At 43.0% G+C, this 20,931-nt stretch overlaps 1 protein-coding gene across 11 annotated transcripts in view; it reads right to left on the minus strand.

Moving 5' to 3' along the window:
• sorbs2b (sorbin and SH3 domain containing 2b) overlaps positions 1 to 20,931 on the minus strand; it is a 78,120-nt gene that overhangs the window by 18,761 nt on the left and 38,428 nt on the right. For 5 of the 11 annotated variants that reach the window (XM_045724084.1, XM_014212798.2, XM_014212797.2 and 2 more), the window contains 12 exons: positions 18,550 to 19,086; positions 16,922 to 17,317; positions 15,817 to 15,958; positions 14,725 to 14,897; positions 10,917 to 10,983; positions 9,774 to 9,824; positions 9,339 to 9,597; positions 8,688 to 8,802; positions 5,804 to 5,890; positions 4,829 to 4,861; positions 2,226 to 2,275; positions 271 to 563 (listed from right to left, as the gene is read on the minus strand). In XM_045724084.1, the coding sequence (XP_045580040.1) occupies positions 271 to 563; positions 2,226 to 2,275; positions 4,829 to 4,861; positions 5,804 to 5,890; positions 8,688 to 8,802; positions 9,339 to 9,597; positions 9,774 to 9,824; positions 10,917 to 10,983; positions 14,725 to 14,897; positions 15,817 to 15,958; positions 16,922 to 17,317; positions 18,550 to 19,086 (2,203 nt within the window). The remainder of the gene's footprint in view (positions 1 to 270; positions 564 to 2,225; positions 2,276 to 4,828; positions 4,862 to 5,803; positions 5,891 to 8,687; positions 8,803 to 9,338; positions 9,598 to 9,773; positions 9,825 to 10,916; positions 10,984 to 14,724; positions 14,898 to 15,816; positions 15,959 to 16,921; positions 17,318 to 18,549; positions 19,087 to 20,931) is intronic. The other 6 variants (XM_014212807.2, XM_014212806.2, XM_045724083.1 and 3 more) reach the window with 5 other exon arrangements.

Genomic DNA, 20,931 nt, shown 5'->3' on the forward strand with positions numbered 1-20,931 from the left:
TAAGAATATCATATTTATACATAGCTGTGTGGCAGACCGTTGTTAGCCACAGAGAGGAAATAGTACACAGAGGAAATAAAGTATTCTATAGCACTCATAGATTAATGCACAAAGCATGCACTACACTTTAAAACTTCTCATTCCAAGCCAAACGTTACACTGCTTTTTAAATTGAAATAAATAAGTCTAAGCAACTGTTGATGCTGTCTGTTTCAGTATCTGTCTTCTCTCAGTTCTACCAAACCAGTGAGGTTCAGAGGTGGGCCCTACCTTTGGCTCTGGAGGGGGAGGCAGGGAAGGAGCTTGCCACAGGCTGGCGTAGGCCGCTGCTGTAACTGCTGCTACGTGGGGGTTCAGAGGGCCGTCCTGAGGAGTTGAGGCCGCTGCTGTAACTGCTGCTACGGGGAGATTCTACAGGCCAGGAGACTGGGTTGTGGCTGGTGGTGCTATTGGGCCCTGACAGGCTGCTGGATGTACTCTGGCTTGTGGTCAGGGTGCTGGCTGGTCTGGGCTGCTGGGCTGCTACCTCGGACTTCCTCCTCTTCCTGTAGTCACTGGTTGAGCTGTGGACACATAGATAGGTTAAGTCCTGAGTTTGCCACGCATTAATTCAAGCTACAGTGAGGGAAAAAAGTATTTGATCCCCTGCTGATTTTGTACGTTTGCCCACTGACAAAGAAATGATCAGTCTATAATTTTAATGGTAGGTTTATTTGAACAGTGGAGAGACAGAATAACAACAAAAAAAACAGAAAAACGCACGTCACAAATGTTATAAATTGATTTGCATTTTAATGAGGGAAATAAGTATTTGACCCCTCTGCAAAACATAACTTAGTACTTGGTGGCAAAACCCTTGTTGGCAATCACAGAGGTCAGACGTTTCTTGTAGTTGGCCACCAGGTTTGCACACATCTCAGGAGGGATTTTGTCCCACTCCTCTTTGCAGATCTTCTCCAAGTCATTAACCTGTTAGGGCTAGGGGGCAGTATTGACACGGCCGGATAAAAAACGTACCCGATTTAATCTAGTTACTACTCCTGCCCAGTAACTAGAATATGCATCAGTTTGCGCTGTTCTGTGAAGGGAGTAGTACACAGCGTTGTACCAGATCTTCAGTTTCTTGGCAATTTCTCGCATGGAATAGCCATCATTTCTCAGAACAACAATAGACTGACGAGTTTCTGAAGAAAGTTATTTGTTTCTGGCCATTTTGAGCCTGTAATCGAAACCACAAATGCTGATGCTCCAGATACTCAACTAGTTTAAAGAAGATGAGTTTTATTGCTTCTTTAATCAGTACAACAGTTTCAGCTTTGCTAACATAATTGCAAAAGGGTTTTCTAATGATCAATTAACCTTTTAAAATGATAAACTTGGATTAGCTAACAAAACATGCCATTGGAACACAGGAGTGATGGTTGCTGATAATGGGCCTCTGTACGCCTATGTAGATATTCCATAAAATATCAGCTGTTTCCAGCTACAATAGTCATTTACAACATTAACAATGTCTACACTGTATTTCTGATCAATTGTATGTTATTTTAAAAGGACAAATAAATTGGCTTTTCTTTCTAGAACAAGGACATTTCTAAGTGACCCCAAACTTTTGAACGGTAGTGTAATCAAAATAGACCAACAGTAAATTGCTTACATTTGTATTTATTTTCATACATCATCAACTTCGGTTTAGTGTTATTTTGCCCAACAACAGCATGCCTCCTAATGGGTCTTTAAAATGACCAGTTGTCCACACACAAACCAATCCTCCTCATGGGATGAAACATAATTCTCCAGTACGAGGCTGTGAATGAGAGCCTCATCAACAACTCTTCTTCAGATAACAGTTGTCTACTGACTGTATCCATACCATTACAGTAGGCTATAATGTTTATTACAGTATGCCCACTTGGAAGACAGAGCTGTGAGGAGTGATGACAAGTATAGATTTGCCCTAGCGGGTCACAGTGGAAGAGGTGGGTGGTGGGGGGGGGGGCTGAGATTCATGGCTGAGTTGACAGGACTCAAGGGCACGGCTATTCCAGCTGTCCCACTCAGAGCACACCGCTCCATATATACAGTACACTGAGTAAGGTGTTGCCTGACAAACTCCACATAAAGCAAAGAGTCTGGGCCATTTTGTTTAAGACGTGTCAACGTAATTTGCTATAGACTCTTGAGAATCAATGGTTGTTTAATAGAGAGGGAGGGATCTGACTTACCTTGACGGCCTGTCTGTGTTCCTGTCTGCAGAGGCCTGTTGGAGGGAACTCTGAAAGTGAGCAGAGAGCAGCTTGAGTGCCAAGTGAACAGACAGACTGTAAACAAACAGAGCTCCTTCAGAAAGCTACTATAGCCAGCACCCTCTCACAGCAACCTCTGTCTGAGAGCACAAGGCTTTGGAAACATCCTTGAAATACTGAATTAAATACCTTCCAACGTCAACCTTTAACATTTTTCCTTGGTTTCTGTCACTGTGAAAAGGGTATGTTTCCCTGTCAAAAACCTACAGCGATGATTCACTTACGAGAGTTTCAATGTCGAACAAGGCAGGGAACTCCTTGTACACCTGGCTGGAGAAGATTACCATTCTCCCTGCTACTGAGGCAGAAGCCTGGTAATAGTTCATTAGTAGCCTCTTTCTCTCTCTGCCCAACAGAGCCCCGCACATTTTTTTAACCCCTCTTTAAAAGTAGACCTGATGACGGTTGCCAGGAATGGAGTGTCACTGTGACAGACTGGTGACCGGTAAACATAAATACTGTTCTAAGCGACAGCTACCGCACAGGCAAACACGTCATTGGACGGGCCAAGACCCCCCATGACGATCTGTCTCAGGTCCAGGAAGCTCTAAGGTTGATTAAACGATATCCTAGCTACCTACCTCCTGCCATAACTTCTACTGTGCCTTCCTCCAATATATTCATCATATAATTAATTTAATGACCACGTAAAGTTGTAACTTACTCTTATAGTAAAATAGCTACTTTGCAAGGTATGAGATACATAGCAAACTTGGTCTATAGACGGAAAACAGACAGCGCTGTATCATCAGGAGTGATATTCATCACACTGCCTGTGTAGTACAGATATTGTATATGGCAAATCAACAATGTACAGTACCTATGTAGTACTTTTCCCATTACTGACAATTCAAAGAAACAAATCCTACCTTACAGTCTTTAAGTCCTTATTTGTGATGTTATCTCAAAGAAGTTACTGTAACATTCACTGGCAGACAAAAGATACTTTACCTCGTCAGTAAGGGGAAAAGCTACTTTAAGCTACTTTACCTCGTCAGAAAAAATGTGGGTGAAACTGGATATATGTTGAACAAAAATATAAAACACAACAGGCAACAATTTCAGTTCATATAAGGAAATCAGTCAATTTAAATAAATAAATTAGGCAATAATCTATGGATTTCGCATCACTGGGCAGGGGCGCAGCTATATGCACAGCCACTTGGGAGCCAGGCCCAGCCAATCAGAATTTGTTTTTCCCCACAAAAGGGCTTTATTACACACAGAAATAATCCTCAGTTTCATCAGCTGTCTGGGTGGCTGGTCTCAGACGATCCCGCAGCTGAAGAAGCCGGATGTGAAGGTCCTGGGCTGGCATAGTTACACATGGTCTGCGGTTGTGAGGCCGGCTGTATGTACAGTACTGCCAAATTCTCTAAAATGATGTTGGAGGCGGCTTATGGTAGAGAAATTAACATTACATTTTCTGTAAACAGCTCTGGTGGACATTCCTGCAGTCAGCATGCTCCCTCAAAACTTGAGACATCTGTGGTATTGTGTCATGTGACAAAACTGCACATTTTAGAGTGGCCTTTTATTGTCCCCAGCACAAGGTGCACCTGTGTAATGATCATGCTGTTTAATCAGCTTCTTGATATGCCACACCTGTCAGGTGGATGGATTATCTTGGCAAAGGAGAAATGCTCACCAACAGGGATTTAAACAAATTTGTGCACAAAATATGAGAGAAATAAGCTTTTTGTGCACATGGAAAATGCCTGCGATCTTTTATTTTACCTCATGAAACACGGGACCAATACCTTACATGTTGTGTTTATATTTTTGTTCAGTATGTAACATGATACTCTAGTAAACATGTCCACATAAAGGTCTCTGTCAGAGCCTTTTGAACCAAAGCAGAGGTCCTAAATGCTGAGCTAAGACTAATACTGTCTCTAGCTAAGACATATAGACTATACACATTATCAAATGATATAATGTAATACTCTCAAAAGCAAACATGGCAGTTGACAATGGCTGTTGCCTCAACAGCTGACTTGCCCGTTAACCTACAGCTATCAATCAATGACATGACAATGAAACACTATGAAAAAGAAAACAAACAATGGTGACTGTGTTCTGGGGAGTAAAAGAGACGTTCAGTAAACTTTCAGCCTTTCCTGAGAGTAGTTTCAGCCTTTCCTGAGAGTAGTTTCAGCCTTTCCTGAGAGTAGTTTCAGCCTTTCCTGAGAGTAGTTTCAGCCTTTCCTGAGAGTAGTTTCAGCCTTTCCTGAGAGTAGTTTCAGCCTTTCCTGTGAGTAGTTTCAGCGCCAGGTGGGGCACTACTGCTGCTCTACTGCTGCTGTACTTCTACTGATGTTGCTATACTGCTACTACTGTACTACTACTGCTGTACCTCTACTACTACTACTGCTGTACTTCTACTGATGTTGCTATACTGCTACTACTGTACTACTACTGCTGTACCTCTACTACTACTACTGCTGTACCTCTACTACTACTGTACCTCTCCACATAAACAGAGGGGCTGAATAACAGGCATGTAGTGGCATGGTGATTACCTCAACTATATAATCCAGACGTTTTTTAGGAGGCTGAACCCAGAGGCAGAGGATGAGGAGATGAGAAGGAGGAAGAGGAGGAAGAGAAGGCAGGGGCATCATGAGAAGGAACATGTGGAGAGAGTTACATGGTTAAAGATCACTCACACACTCAGCCGTGCACCTACACAACTCTTGTGTGTGCAAAGAAATAAACACTTGTGAATGCTTGTCCAAACGTGAACACAACACACACCAAACACAGCAAAAGCAAGAAAAGGAAGGATGAATAAGCTCTATCAAGAAGCTACTGTCAAACATGCATAAGCAATCAAATGAAAATGTGTTGAAAGCTCTCAGAGTGCTCAAGCGGTTGCTATGAGGCAGGTCCAAAGAGTATATGGCAAGCAGTCTTACACACCATAGATCATGTGATTCACTCTTGTGTCATCATTGCAAACATGCGTTCCACATCAGTGAACTGTGTAGCCTCGACCCTACTGCTGTGAGGTCCAAACAGTCAAGCATGTAAAACAACAAGCCTAATCACACCACAGGTCTGTGACAACACGTTGCCTAAATGTTGGATGAACTGAGCAGAAATATTACATTTTCAGTCCCCGTCAGTGACCTCATCATTGTCAATTATTATATATTTTTTTGCCCATTTCAGCCAGTTATTTCTGGCCTCTCTTCAGACAGAGGTCAAGCATTTTCCTCATCAGTGGGACAAACACAACCACTGTGGTTGCTTCCCAAATGACACCCTATTCCCTGTAATGCAATATAAAGGGAATAGAGTGCCATTTAGGACACCTGTGACATGCTATTATGCTAATAGTGCACAACACGTTCATCCCACTGGGGCACATGCTTAACACATGGCCACACATTCCCCACCATGGGGCTGCAGTGCTAGCAGCCGCAGCCAGGGGGCGATACATTAGCACCTTATGGCGCTGGCTAACAGAGAGAACCACAGAGGCCCTCACTTACCGGACGTCCAAACTCCAGCTCAGCAAAGAACTTATACCAAGGCTCATCCTCTAAATCTACCTCAGTAAGGTTTGAGTTACTAGTATTCTGGATTGACAGGGTGGAGAGGAGAGAAGAGAGGGAAGGGAGGAAGGAGCGGAGGAAAATCAACACAGAGTATGGGTGAGAATGATCCATGATAAACAGCAGAGTAAAATGGATGCAAATGAACAACAACATTGGGAAAACAATTGCACAAATGTACTAAGTAATATATAATTAGAAACAAAGTAGGCATTGGTTTCAAGCTGAAAAAGAAAGGAAATTCACATGAGCACCAAAATGCCTACTTCACCCATGCTCTACCAAGGGTTTCCAGCACACAGCTTTGACCTACTGTAGCTATGTTGGTCTATTGTACTTCAAACAATTGTAGGCAGGTTGCTTAGGATTTAAACCATCGTAACCAGCCGAATTCATTAATTCACAGGGTAACCTCAAGAACACACCAGCAGAGGGCAGTAAGTCACCACAACATGAACCTTGATCTATCCACAGAGCAGTACAGTACACTTTCACTGAGAAACAGAGCCTGAATGCAGTGCAGCAACACTCATTGGGAATCATCTCAGCCCTCAGAAACAATACATTTAAAATACACTTCTTGTAAGCAATAACACAGACCCTCAGTCTGAACTGCAATGGTATTTGTCTGCAGTCTCAAGCAAGCTTTGAGGTAATATAGCTTAGGGGAGACTGGGGTTAGTTGGGGGTAAAGGGTTCGTGGGGTACAGGGTTCATTGAGGTACAGGGTTCGTTGTGGTAAAGGGTTTGTTGGGGTAAAGAGTTAGTTGAGGTAAAGAGTTAGTTGGGGTACAGGGTTTATTGGGGTAAAAGGTTCGTTGGGGTAAAGAGTTTGTTGGGGTACAGGGTTCATTGAGGTACAGGGTTCGTTGGGGTAAAGGGTTTGTTGGGGTAAAGGGTTTGTTGGGGTACAGGGTTCGTTGGGGTAAAGGGTTTGTTGGGGTAAAGAGTTAATTGAGGTAAAGGGTTTTTTGGGGTAAAGTGTTCGTTGGGGTAAAGGGTTCGTTGGGGTAAAGAGTTAGTTGGGGTAAAGGGTTTATTGGGGTAAAGGGTTCGTTGAGGTAAAGGGTTAGTTGAGGTAAAGGGTTAGTTGAGGTAAAGGGTTAGTTGAGCCACCCTTGTTTCTAGGAATACAAAATCAATAATTTGACCAAATACTTAGGAAGAGATCATCATTTCATGGAGTCTGTGAAGGAAAAAGCCACATGGAAAAAGTAGAAAGGAAGTTAGGTCCAAAAACCTGATTTTGATCAAGTCAACTGAATTTATTGTGTTAAGAGGTTTCATGATGCTTGTATCTAAACCAATGTAGGTAGTTTTAAGATTGTTCTATACATCAGTTGGGGTCACTATAAGCTTCAATATGAGGTCCTAAACCTAGCATGAAAGTGCAGCTTGTAGCTTTGTGGGCTAATATAGTCAAAATGTTTGCTTTGGGGTAAGTTGAGCCTATGGCCATGTGGTAAAGCTGAGCCAATGGTGGAGCCAACGGCAAATTGAGCAAATTGAAGCGTTTTCTTCTCATGCGTAATGCAAGGCATTATCGCTGGGATATTTAAAAAAATATATTTCACCTTTATTTATACAGGTAAGTCAATTAAGAACATATTCTTATTTACAATGACGACCTGGCTATGAGGTAATGACAGGGCCTGGCCTATGTTTTAAAGTGTTTAAAGTACAAAGTGTTTGTTCGGTATTAAGCCTTTGTTAATAAACAATGCTTAAAATTATTAAAAGACAAAAACAGTGATTGTGAATGTGCTGAATTTTGTTTGGGAAATAAAGACAGATATGTTTTAAAAAAGGTAGTGGTAATATTTCATTCAGTAGAGAAATGTGTAGGCAGCTTAACTTACCCTGTCCTGCGGCTCAACTTACCCCATACCCGGAGTAAGTTGTCCCAAGAGACCACTTTATTGGACAAGCTATGTTTTAAAAATGGTAATGTTTACATGAATTCTGAATTATTTCCAAGGATAGACAACATCCTGAAATATATGTAGATATCATTGTTGGAAATAATATTATATTTCCCTTGATGGAGTGATGCTGAATATAAAAAATGGCTAAACGTACCCCACTCTCCCCTACTGGAAAGAGGAAAACAGTAAATACCTTTGGTAGTCTAATTACACTGCCACTGAAATGAATTACTGCCACAAAATAAATGATGTGCGTGTTCCACGTAAGTGGCTCAGAACAATGTTGCATTTCAAACCACTCAGCTAACGAGATGAAACCTGCAGGGCACATGGTCTGCTGCTGATTACCTGCTAGGAGGATATCAACAAAGGTCATTTAGGAGAGTTCAAATGTCATCCCAGGAAAACAGGAACCTTCCCTAAACATTAGCTAAGATCCCCATTAAGTTCTAGTTAGGGTTTTATCTAACATTAGGATGACAACATCCCAAAAACATTCAAATAATTGATTATGTTAGAGGTTTCATGATGCTTGTATCTAAACCAACATAGGTAGTTTAAAGATTGTTATAACACTTTTTTAAAATAAGTTTTGAATTAAATATCCTTGGAATGTTCTCCTAACTTTCACTAAAATGTTGTACACAACATCTCTAACAACCACCACAGAACACTCCCCAAATGTTTCCAGGTAAAGAACAGACAACATTTGTTATGGGAACGTTCTTGCAACATCAGCCGAATGTTTTATTCAAACATTATATAAATCATTAGCACAACTAGACAATATTTGTGTTATGAGAACATTTACAGCAACCTAACGAATGTTCTGGGAACTTTCACAGAACCAATTTGGGTTTGCTGGGATTAGTTTAGTGGCGAGTGACTGGTCTTACCTGTCTCTCCTGCTCCAAAATAGAGGATTTCCCAGGTTCATAGTCGAAGATGCTCCGAGGTTCTGCACGATATTTTCTGGTGTCCACCTTTCTGTCAGGGGGTCCATATTGGTTTCTTGTTAGAGGATACAGAGACATTTTATTATGCAGTGGCCCACTTGTTCCAAAAGTTACCATGCCAAATAATTTCAATTAGTGTATTGTAACCCCTTTTTCTCCCAATTTCAATCTTGTCTCATCGCTGCAACTCTCCAACAGGCTAGGGATAGGCGAAGGTCGAGTCATGCGTCCTCTGAAACATGACCCGCCAAACCACACTCCTTAACCAGGAAGCAAGCCGCACCAATGTGTCAGAGGAAACACCGCTCAACTGGCGACCGAAGTCAGCCTGCAGGCGTCCGGCCCGCCTCAAGGAGTCGCTAGAGCGTGATGAGCCAAGTAAAGCCCCCCCGGCCAAACCCTCCCCTAACCCGGACAACGCTGGGCCAATTCTGCGCTGCCCTATGGGACTCCCGGTCACGGCCGGTTGTGACATAGCCTGGGATCGAACCCGGGTCTGTAGTGACGCCTCAAGCACTACGATGCAGTACCTTAGATCGCTGCGCCACTCGGGAGGCCCTTGAAAGGAATTTTTAAATAATTTTGTCTTACTTGTCTACCGTGCCTCTGTCTATTGTGCCTCTGTCCCTCTCGCGCTCCCTTTCTCGAACATGTGCCGATGAGAGTATGGGAGGGGGTGTGGGGGGCATGGGTGAGGGCGAGGTTAAGGAATTTGTGTTCCTGAAGACATTGCACGTGCCGTTGTCAGACACACTCTTGGTCATTGGCCGGTACGTGTGGGTCTGGGGCGGAGCATGGGTCTGCAATGACTTGGCTGGCCGATAGTCTGGGGCTGAGCGATGATGGCTATCTGTAATAACAACAGATGCGTGTGACAGATGCATCCAACAGATGCAATCCAGAATGTAGGCATGAATTCAAAGGTGAAATTTGTATGACATATGTATCTCTATCATATTCCAGGCACTCAGCACACAGACTAATGATTCATGTGTGATTCATGTGATGAAATAATACATTTCTTACCGGTATTCACTACTGTGTGGGTGGTATTATATGGGTCCATATTTTCATTTTCTGTGATAAACACCAAAGTAGGATGATTAGCAGTGCACTCCAACTCATCGTGTAAAAGCAATGACTGTTCAGTTTGTTTTCATACAGTGATTCATTTCTTAAGCTATTCTCTTTGTAAGACAATTCTACATGTGGTCAAAGATAATGGTAACACCATCTATGCGTAATGCATTTTGAATATATTACAAGAATGATCATATTTGTATAGGCTGCTATAAGGAGCCAATGACTGCCCATAACACATCTTCAAATGCAATATGGGTATTACAAAAGGCACCACCAATGCAGTGTGTGCAGGTGTTGCTGAAATAATGAAAACAAATATGAAGCATATGGTTATATGTCATTGTTGTCAATGTGTGTGACCCCTGACCTGTGTAATCCCTGTGGGTTCAGTACTAGCTGGCTCACATTATGCAGGAACTGCACTGTCAGATTCCCAGTAATGACATTTCTCTAAGCTGCAGACTGCTGAGCAAAGCTGCTCTATTGTCAAATCGTCAGCTGTTGTCATCTCTCTCCCCCACCGTCAAACATGGAGGTGGAAACATTATGCTTTGGGGGTGTTTTTCTGCTAAAGGGACAGGACAACTTCACCGCATCAAAGGGACGATGGGCCATGTACCGTCAAATACTTATTTCCCTCATTAAAATGCAAATCAATGTATACAATTTTTGACATGCGTTTTTCTGGATTTCTTTGGTGTTATTCTGTCTCTCACTGTTCAAATAAACCTACCATTAATATTATAGACTGATCATTTCTTTGTCAGTGGGCAAACGTACAAAATCAGCAGGGGATCAAATACTTTTTTCCCTCACTGTATGTATGTATGTATGTATGTATGTATGTATGTATGTATGTATGTATGTATGTATGTATGTATGTATGTATGTATGTATGTATGTATGTATGTATGTATGTATGTATGTATGTATGTATGTATGTATGCATGTAGTTCAATGTAGGCCAATGTCACTGTAGCACTATAACTATCCCATTTAGAATCCTTTCTCCTCAGGGACTGGCCAAGTGGAGAGATGGATAAGGTGGAAATACATCCTGAAGTTATTATGGAAATGAGCTCTTACCTGGTTTGTGTACCACGTGAATCTGCTTGAACATGGACTTATACCAGTCCTTTGGTCTGTCCACGGTCTTTAAGAAAAACATACAACGAAATCATAAACCTCCACTGGACCATTTTACCAAAAACAACACCCACAAAACACAGTAGTGAGATGTGGACACATAGAGACATCCACAGTATGAGTATACATATCAATGTATTAGATCAGGTTACCATTACACAATGAGATATAGGATGTGTTCCAAATGTCACCCTATTCCCTCTACTACAGGGCCCCGGTCAAAAGTAGTGCACTATGAAAGGAATAGGATACAATTTGGGATGTATACAAAGTGATTGTTTGCAGGCTGGCCAATGTATCTGACCTCAGTTGGCATGCTTTTCCCAGGGTTTCATAAAACACACCAGGGACAGAAAATCTATTTCTCCTCCCACAATACAGTCCTGGGACGGACAGGCCTGGCCCAGATGGCCTGCATTGATTGGAGATTAGGAACACAGTCATGATTTATAGGGCCCAGCCACTTACCTGTACGCTATAACATTTTACCTTTTGAGTTTTATACCAACATAAGCCTCTATTCATCTATGCAAAAATCTCTCTGGTGGTGGTAGAGAAGCAAAGCTACACTGTAGCTCAGAAGATAGCTTTTTTCCTGAAATATCCTTAACCACAAGCTGACAGAGAAGTCCTTAAGGATTATCAATAGATAACAAGCTATAAGCCCAAAGCACTAAGCTCCCTCTTGGTAGTCTAGTCTAATTAAGCAGCATAATACACCTTACATCATGACAATGCAGAAAAACGCATACAAATAAATACAGTATACAGGGTTCATACAGACAGTGGCAAATACTTTTTCAAGTACTAATGTTTATTTTCAAGGACCATCAAGTTGTTATAGTTCCTATTATGCAATTGTTTCTAGTCGCCACCAGATGGCAGTATATCGCCACAACCTCATGAAAAAAACCAACTACTTACTATTCATCACTACCTCACAAGTTCTACTCAATATTACGTGTTTCACTACTTATTTACTACATACATGAGTGGTAAGTCAGGAACGATGATGTTGACTGATTTCTTTATAAGAACTGTAACTCAGTTAATCTTGGAAATTGTTGTGTGTTTTTGTTCAGAGTAAATAATAATATTAAATTGTCTTTATATTGAAATCGTCTTCATATTTCACAAAATGTTAGGTCCCACAGGCTGTCCCAACACATAATGACATGAAAGTGAATTCCGACAGAGGAAAAGGCCCTTAGTTGATTCTCAAATGTTGTATTCTACACCCATTGGAAGAGAAACAGGTTATTAATGTGTTTGATAAGATTAAAGACTCTCTTTACATTTTAGGGGACCCCACATCAGTCTCGGACCCCAAGTCTGGGAACCACTGTACTACTAACCTCTCTCCCTGCTTGCTTCAATGCTTCCCCTCTCTGTGTATCTCCTTTGCCTCTTTCATTGCAGCTTGACTCGCCACTGTCTGTCTCACTACTCTCTATAAAGAAAAGGTATTTTGTTATGAGAACTCTTTTGATTATAGCAAGCTTAATTTCAGTCAACTGCTCCTGCTCAGGTCTGCTGAGGTCAGGTTCCGTTCAACGTTAGCTTCTAACTTCATCCTTCTAGCCACTTAGTTATAGCTAGCTACCCGGCTAATAGACAGAGCCCTTGAGCTATCTAGCTAGCTAGACATCTGACTGAAATATCAGTGACTATTTAACGGTTGTACAATCATTCTCCGAGAGTCGAGGGGGGAGGGTCTGTTGACACGGCAGGAGTCGAGGGATGTTAAAAGAATTCACACTGTCAGCGGCATCTCTCTGCTACTTTCCTCTATAGGTCTGGATTGAGGTAGTTCGTTTCACCTCTCGGTCTATGTCGTGTGCGAAGTTTCCCATTGGACAGAGTGGCGAATGAATGCGCTGCTAACAAGGCAAATCCGGGGGAGCAGGCGAACATAATGAGCATGCATTAATCATTCATGATTCCACTCGTTCGCAGAGGTAGGCGCAATTAGAACTCAGATCAAGAAGCATTCTGAGCGTTGATCAACGATTAGAACTCAGATTAAGAAGCCTTTTGAGCGTTGATCAACGATTAGAACTCAGATCAAGAAGCCTTCTGAGCATTGATCAACGATTAGAACTCAGATCAAAAAGCCTTCTGAGCGTTGATCAACGATTAGAATTCAGATCAAGAAGCCTTCTGAGCGTTGATCAACGATTAGATCTCAGATCAAGAAGCCTTCTGAGCGTTGATCAACGATTAGAACTCAGATCAAGAAGCCTTCTGAGCGTTGATCAACGATTAGAACTCAGATCAAGAAGCCTTCTGAGCGTTAATCAACGATTAGAACTCAGATTAAGAAGCCTTCTGAGCGTTGATCAACGATTAGAACTCAGATTAAGAAGCCTTCTGAGCGTTGATCAACGATTAGAACTCAGATTAAGAAGCCTTCTGAGCGTTGATCAACGATTAGAACTCAGATCAAGAAGCCTTCTGAGCGTTGATCAACGATTACAACTCAGATCAAGAAGCCTTCTGAGCGTTGATCAACGATTAGAACTCAGATTAAGAAGCTTTCTGAGCGTTGACCAATAATAATAATAATAATAATAATAATAATAAGTGAGTAAATGATAATTAACAAAATAAAAAGGTGCGTAAACGCTATTTCACAAATAAAAAGGTGTGTTTACCCCCACTACATCCCAGGCTGGGTCTGGCAAAACCCATTCATAAACATCAATATCTTGCCAGGCAGGCTTGTATCTACATTTGCCTGGCATTTTAGCTATCGATGTGACATTTGGTGGCGCCTAATCAGTCAGTTCTGTACCTGCCTGGGGCTGAGTGGCAGTGTGGGTGGAATGAGCGAGCTCGCCTGGCAAACACAGCACAATACACATGAGGAAATAAAACTCTGTAGTCTGCCTGGAAATATATTCACAAGACCAATACATTTTTGTAATGTTTTTCATATGAATATATTTGATCATTTCCTGTTCTCCTCCTATTCCCTATATATCCTATTCCCTATATAGCCTATTCCCTATATATCCTATTCCATATATATTCTATATAGCCTATTCCCTATATATCCTATTCCCTATATATCCTATTCCCTATATATCATATTCCCTATACATCCTATTCCCTATATAGACTATTCCCCATTTAACCGATTCCCTATATAGCTTATTCCCTATTTAACCTATTCCCTATATAGCCTATTCCCTATATATCCTATTCCCTATATAGCCTATTCCCTATATATCCTATTCCCTATATAGCCTATACCCTATATATCCTATTCCATATATATCCTATTCCCTATATATCCTATTCCCTATATATCCTATTCCCCACACAGCATATTCCCTATATATCATATTCCCTATATATACTATTCCCTATATAGCCTATTCCCTATATAGCCTATTCCCCATTTAACCTATTCCCTATATAGCCTATTCCCTATATATACTATTCCCTATATAGCCTATTCCCTATATACCCTATTCCCTATATAGCCTATACCCTATATATCCTATTCCCTATATATCCTATTCCCTATATATCCTATTCCCCACACAGCCTATTCCCTATATATCCTATTCCATATATATCCTATATATCCTATTCCCTATATATCCTATTCCCCACACAGCCTATTCCCTATATATCCTATTCCATATATATCCTATATAGCCTATTCCCTATTTATCCTATTCCCTATATAGCCTATTCTCTATATAGGGTTCCATTTGGGACACAGTCTTTGTCAACTCACCGTTCTGATGGCGATGGGGATGCCAGACTCATCCACAGGGCCAATGCCTGCGTGGTGAGGGGCTTTCTCCCCCTCGCCTCCCCTTGGGGCTCCTAGTACCTCCTGGTACTCCTCCTCTGCTGGGGTGGCTTGGGGCGGGCGGCTCATACGGGGGTAGCCTGGGGAGCGGACCTCTGCCAGACAGGAGAGCCATGGGGAAGGAGATAGACGGTGAGGAGGAGGGAGGAGTGGGAAAGAAGAGACAAACCATGCCTACTGTACACTATTGCAGACCAGGTCACCTCACAGACAGACAGACAGACAGACAGACAGACAGACAGACAGACAGACAGACAGACAGACAGACAGACAGACAGACAGACAGACAGACAGACAGACAGACAGACAGACAGACAGACAGACAGACAGACAGACAGACAGACAGGGTCCCAGAGAGCAAGGTTGATAAACAGTAAACACTGGTGAGTAAAGGTAAACCTCCTCTCCACACACAAAGAGGAAAACACATATCTTATTTCTTCTAGGACCTATACTGATTAGAAACATGCTGAACTAGATCCTTCCCAGGAGACTATAATAGTGAAGAGAGAAAGAAAGATAGGACAAAAACAAGAGAGAGCCTGGTCTCAGCCACTCTAATCCCCTCCCTCAGATTAGAGCTTTAATCTGCGTCACTTGGCCACTGGGATTTCAGAGATCACTGGACGCAGACGAAGGAGCACACACCACCCCTCTTCTCTCTTCCCCTCTTCCCCCTCGCGCTCTACCCCACACTAGACACTCCAGCTAGCGTCGGGCTGTGATTCTTCTCTAGTTAGAGCTCTATTAGTGCATGGGAGCGCTAGCAGGACTGACACACTCAGTTAGCAATGGGAGTGAGTGAGAGGCTGTGAATTTACTAGCGCCTGCACAGGCTACACTCTGCTGCACTGTCGACTGAAGCTCTTTTGCCAAGGGGCAAACGACCTTGGAGAGTTGTGTGTGTGTGTCTGTGTGTGTGTATGTGTGTCTGTGTGTGTCTAAGTCGATCACTGATTTACAGCAGGTTTCAAGACGGGAAGTAAACTGATAGAGCTATCAAGCAGTACTCACCTGCACTCCTGGCCTGTGTTAAGAGGCCAAGGCTGGGGCTGAGTGGGGGAGGAGGGGGGTAGGACATGGGGGAGAAGGGCCTCTGGAGGTGACTGTAGGAGCTGCCCGTGATCCCGCCATTCCCATTCACTGCCATGTAGTTCTGAGAGACACAGAGATAGCGAGAGAGAGAAAGAGAGAGACAGAGAGAGAGAGCGAGAAAGAGAGAGACAGAGAGAGAGAGAGAGCGGGAGAGAGAGAGACAGAGAGAGAGAGAGAGAGAGAGAGAGAGCGAGAGAGAGAGAGACAGAGAGAGAGAGAGAGAGAGAGAGAGAGAGAGAGAGAATGAATATACAATATAATCATCACCAGTAGGTCAGTAAACAGACAAAGAAAGAAAGAAAGGAATGAAGAGACTGAAATTCATCGCCGTTTAAGAAGTCAGGGACAGAGAATCTGTCATGGACAAACAGTGTTTGGTTATCTGTCATATTGATTAGAAAGAAGACAGCATTAAACATGCTACCAACACTGTAAAGGGACAATAGAATAACCAGCCACAAACATGGAATTGACAAGGTTTTCAGAAGGGAAGTTCACTGAAAATCACTGGGTTGGGTTAAAACACAAGCTCTGGATTGATTAAAAGGAACTTGGCTGGTGTAACTATGGTTTAGTTACACTGTAGTTGACTTGTTTTCCACCTACTCTAACTGTTGGGTAAGGTAAAATAAGGGAAGATGTAACATAATGGGGCATAATAAAACCATGATATGAACCCATAGTGTCAGGCACATTCAGATATTGTGTTAAAACTTTTAACAATTATTCTAAGTCGAGAGAAGCTGTGGAACTAATGTCATTAGTCGTTAACCTAAGAGCGTTAAGCACAGTAACACAAAACAGAGGAGCTGTTCAGCTGCTGTTTAGGATGGAGGCACAACAGTTCACATCAGGTGAAGAGGGGAGAGAATATCAATCAATCAACTCAAGAGGATGGAGTCTGGTTAGTGTCTCAGGACTAAACTCAGGCCCGTTTCAGAAGAAAGATTTGAAACAGTCAGGGAGGAGAGGTTGCAGGGAGAGGGGTGAGCTCAGGTCAGGTAGATAGCAGGTGAATAGTTACATTAGCGACGGCGGTGGTGTAGGTAGTGGCAGTGAGCGCAGTGTCGTCGGTGATGGCCGACGTCTGGCTGAGGGTGGGCGAGGGCGTTTGAGAACTCCTGTCGGTGGCACACAGCAGGGCACAGTGCTGCAGCTCTTCCTCCAGAACGGCAGTGGACAAATCACTGTAGGAGCAGCTGAGGACCGAGCTGGCCCCGCTCTGGCTGGGCTCGGGGGTGGAGGAGCCCTGAGGGGGCAGGGAGTGGGTCCGGGGACCCATCGGGACTGGTGGGGGGAGACTGGGGGACTTTGAGGGGTCAGATGAGAGACGGATATGAAAGGGCCTGTTTAGGGGGGGCTGGTAGGCTGGCAGTGTCGGTTCAGGAGATGTCTTTCTGTGTGGCGGTATCGGAGGGACCTGAAGTTAGAGTTGAACGTGGAGAAAAGACTTTAGAGTGAAACATAGCACACACACTGCAGTGGCGGCTCGTAGAGGGAGATAGGAGGTGAAGAGAGAAGAGGTTATGTTTGAGTAAAGCCAGGTGGACCTCTGGTTCCTGAGAGAGATAGGAGATGGGAGGTGAAGAGAGAAGAGGTTATGTTTGAGTAAAGCCAGGTGGACCTCTGGTTCCTGAGAGAGATAGGAGATGGGAGGTGAAGAGAGAAGAGGTTATGTTTGAGTAAAGCCAGGTGGACCTCTGGTTCCTGAGAGAGATAGGAGATGGGAGGTGAAGAGAGAAGAGGTTATGTTTGAGTAAAGCCAGGTGGACCTCTGGTTCCTGAGAGAGATAGGAGATGGGAGGTGAAGAGAGAAGAGGTTATGTTTGAGTAAAGCCAGGTGGACCTCTGGTTCCTGAGAGAGATAGGAGATGGGAGGTGAAGAGAGAAGAGGTTATGTTTGAGTAAAGCCAGGTGGACCTCTGGTTCCTGAGAGAGATAGGAGATGGGAGGTGAAGAGAGAAGAGGTTATGTTTGAGTAAAGCCAGGTGGACCTCTGGTTCCTGAGAGAGATAGGAGATGGGAGGTGAAGAGAGAAGAGGTTATGTTTGAGTAAAGCCAGGTGGACCTCTGGTTCCTGAGAGAGATAGGAGATGGGAGGTGAGAAGAGAAGAGGTTATGTTTGAGTAAAGCCAGGTGGACCTCTGGTTCCTGAGAGAGGAAGAAAAGGTGCTGTCTCCTAGTTAGTTTGAGTTCAAATCTAATGTTGGGGAACCGATCCAGTTGTAATAACAACAATACAACACATTTGGTTTCCTACAAAACCCTTTGCTGCAGACATATAATAATGGTGCATTAATGCAAGGACTAGGTCTCAGACACAGACATGCAAATCATTTCTTTGCATTTCCTAAGGCTTATCATAAATAAATCCATAGTTTTCAAAGGCGCTATTGCATCAGGTCTAATTACCATAATCACTATGAAATTGCAAACTCGCTAACGAGCTATTCAAACCTCAGTGTGCTCCAGGGCAGACGTGATAAACTACTTGTCAGACACAAAAGGAAGTCCAGTGCTGGAGAAACTAGCTACTATGAATTAGTGATTAGTGAAGAGTGTCTGGTACTGGTTCGTTGCATGGTTGTGAGTGAGAGAGCATTAGAGGAAAATGGGATGGTTCAGTCAGTAAAAACTAGAAAAGGTTTATACCACTTGTTGGCCTGCAGGGGGCGAGAGCAGGAGAGCCATCCCTGTGTCCTGGGTTCCTGTCCACGGGGGCCCTGCTGAGGGGACGGTGTACTGGCAGAGCAGGGGCACTGTGACCACCTGGGGAGTGGGTGGGGTGATGCGGATGGACAGGGAGGAGGTGTGTCTCCCTCTCTGGGGGAGGGGTGGCTTGTCTTTAAGGACAGGCTCATGGTGGGGGTATGTACCAGGGGTGTAAGGGCTCTCAGTAACTTGCAACGGGGTTAGTCTTGGGGAGAACATGCCGGATCCCTGTGGTTGACTGTAGACAGATTGGGAGGAGCTACTGGTGCTTGGTACAGTTAACCTGGTGTTGGGGTTGAGAGAGGTGTTCTCTGGGTAGTGTGAATAGGAGGACATGGTTCCTGAGGAGTGGGACCGGTGCCTAAGGACCAGTGAGCTAGAGGAACATTCACCAGGGCCAGGCAGAGGAGGGCTGTAGGATGAGGGGGAACTGCCAACAGAGCTCAGGTGAGAGCTATGACTGGGAGGAGGTGGGGCCTAACTCAGCCAAGGCATTCCAAAACATTCACAGAAGAGAGACAGACAACAACATACAAATACATTATTAAAGGCAATGTAATGTCTTCTGTTGAGACACATAATACCTGTACCGTGACTATCAGTGTTTCTATAAAGAGAAAGCTTTTTCTCAGCGATCTGAGTCTGAGTCAGAATGTATTTTATGGCAGCAACCTGCCCTTTAACCTTAACAGGTTGGGTGGTTATACAGTGCATTTGCCCTTAAATGTCAACAAGTAGTCCATTTGAAAGAGTGGTTTTGTAAACAAAAACTAGCTCAGTTTAGCAGCGAAGACTGGCCTTGACCAGCTAAAAGCACCAGGCAGTACAGAATACACAACAGCTTCCAGATAAAACAGAACCTTTTATCAAGGGCCCCTCAGAGCCTTTCTGATGCCTCTGTAGATAATTCAAGCTCAGCAATGGAAAACTAATATCAGTGCTGACAAAAACCAGTACAACACATAAGAAAAAGACTATCAGTGTTCTTCAAAGAGATCAATGAATGAGTTAAACCATTAATTAACCAGGGATGCGTCCCAAATGGCACCCTATACCCTGCACTACTATTCCCTATACAGTGCACTACTATTCCCAATACAGTGCACTACTATTCCCAATACAGTGCACTACTATTCCCTATACACTGCACTACCATACAGTGCACTACTTTCCCTATACAGTGCACTACTATTCCCTATACAGCGCACTACTATTCCCAATACAGTGCACTACTATTCCATATACAGTGCACTACTATTCCCTATACAGTGCACTACTATTCCCTATACAGTGCACTACTATTGACTATACAGTGCACTACTATTCCCTATACCCTGCACTACTATTCCCTATACAGTGCACTACTATTCCCAATACAGTGCACTACTATTCCCTATACAGTGCACTGCTATTCCCTATACAGTGCACTACTATTCCCTATACAGTGCACTGCTATTCCCTATACACTGCACTACCATACAGTGCACTAATTTCCCTATACAGTGCAGTACTATTCCCTATACAGTGCATTACTATTCCATATACAGTGCACTACTATTCCCTATACAGTACACTACTATTCCCTATACAGTGCACTACTATTCCCTAAACAGTGCTCTACTATTCCATATACAGTGCACTGCTATTCCCTATGCACTGCACTGCTATTCCCTATGCAGTGCACTACTATTCCCTATACAGTGCACTACTATTCCCTATACAGTGCATTACTATTCCCTATACAATGAATTACTATTCCCTATACAGTGCACTACTATTCCCTATACAGTGCACTACTATTACTTATACAGTGCACTACTATTCCCTATATAGTGCATTACTATTCCCTATACAATGAATTACTATTCCCTATACAGTGCACTACTATTCCCTATACAGTGCACTACTATTACTTATACAGTGCACTACTATTCCCTATACAGTGCACTACTATTCCCTATACAGTGCACTACAATTCCCTATACAATGAATTACTATTCCCTATACAGTGCACTACTATTCCCTATACAGTGCACTACTATTCCCTATACAGTGCACTACTATTCCCTATACAGTGCACTACAATTCCCTATACAATGAATTACTATTCCCTATACAGTGCACTACTATTCCCTATACAGTGCACTACTATTACTTATACAGTGCACTACTATTCCCTATATAGTGCATTACTATTCCCTATACAATGAATTACTATTCCCTATACAGTGCACTACTATTCCCTATACAGTGCACTACTATTACTTATACAGTGCACTACTATTCCCAATACAGTGCACTACTATTCCCAATACAGTGCAC

The sequence above is a fragment of the Salmo salar genome, chromosome ssa09, assembly GCF_905237065.1.
Source record: "Salmo salar chromosome ssa09, Ssal_v3.1, whole genome shotgun sequence".
In the NCBI taxonomy this organism is placed as follows: Eukaryota; Metazoa; Chordata; class Actinopteri; order Salmoniformes; family Salmonidae; genus Salmo; species Salmo salar.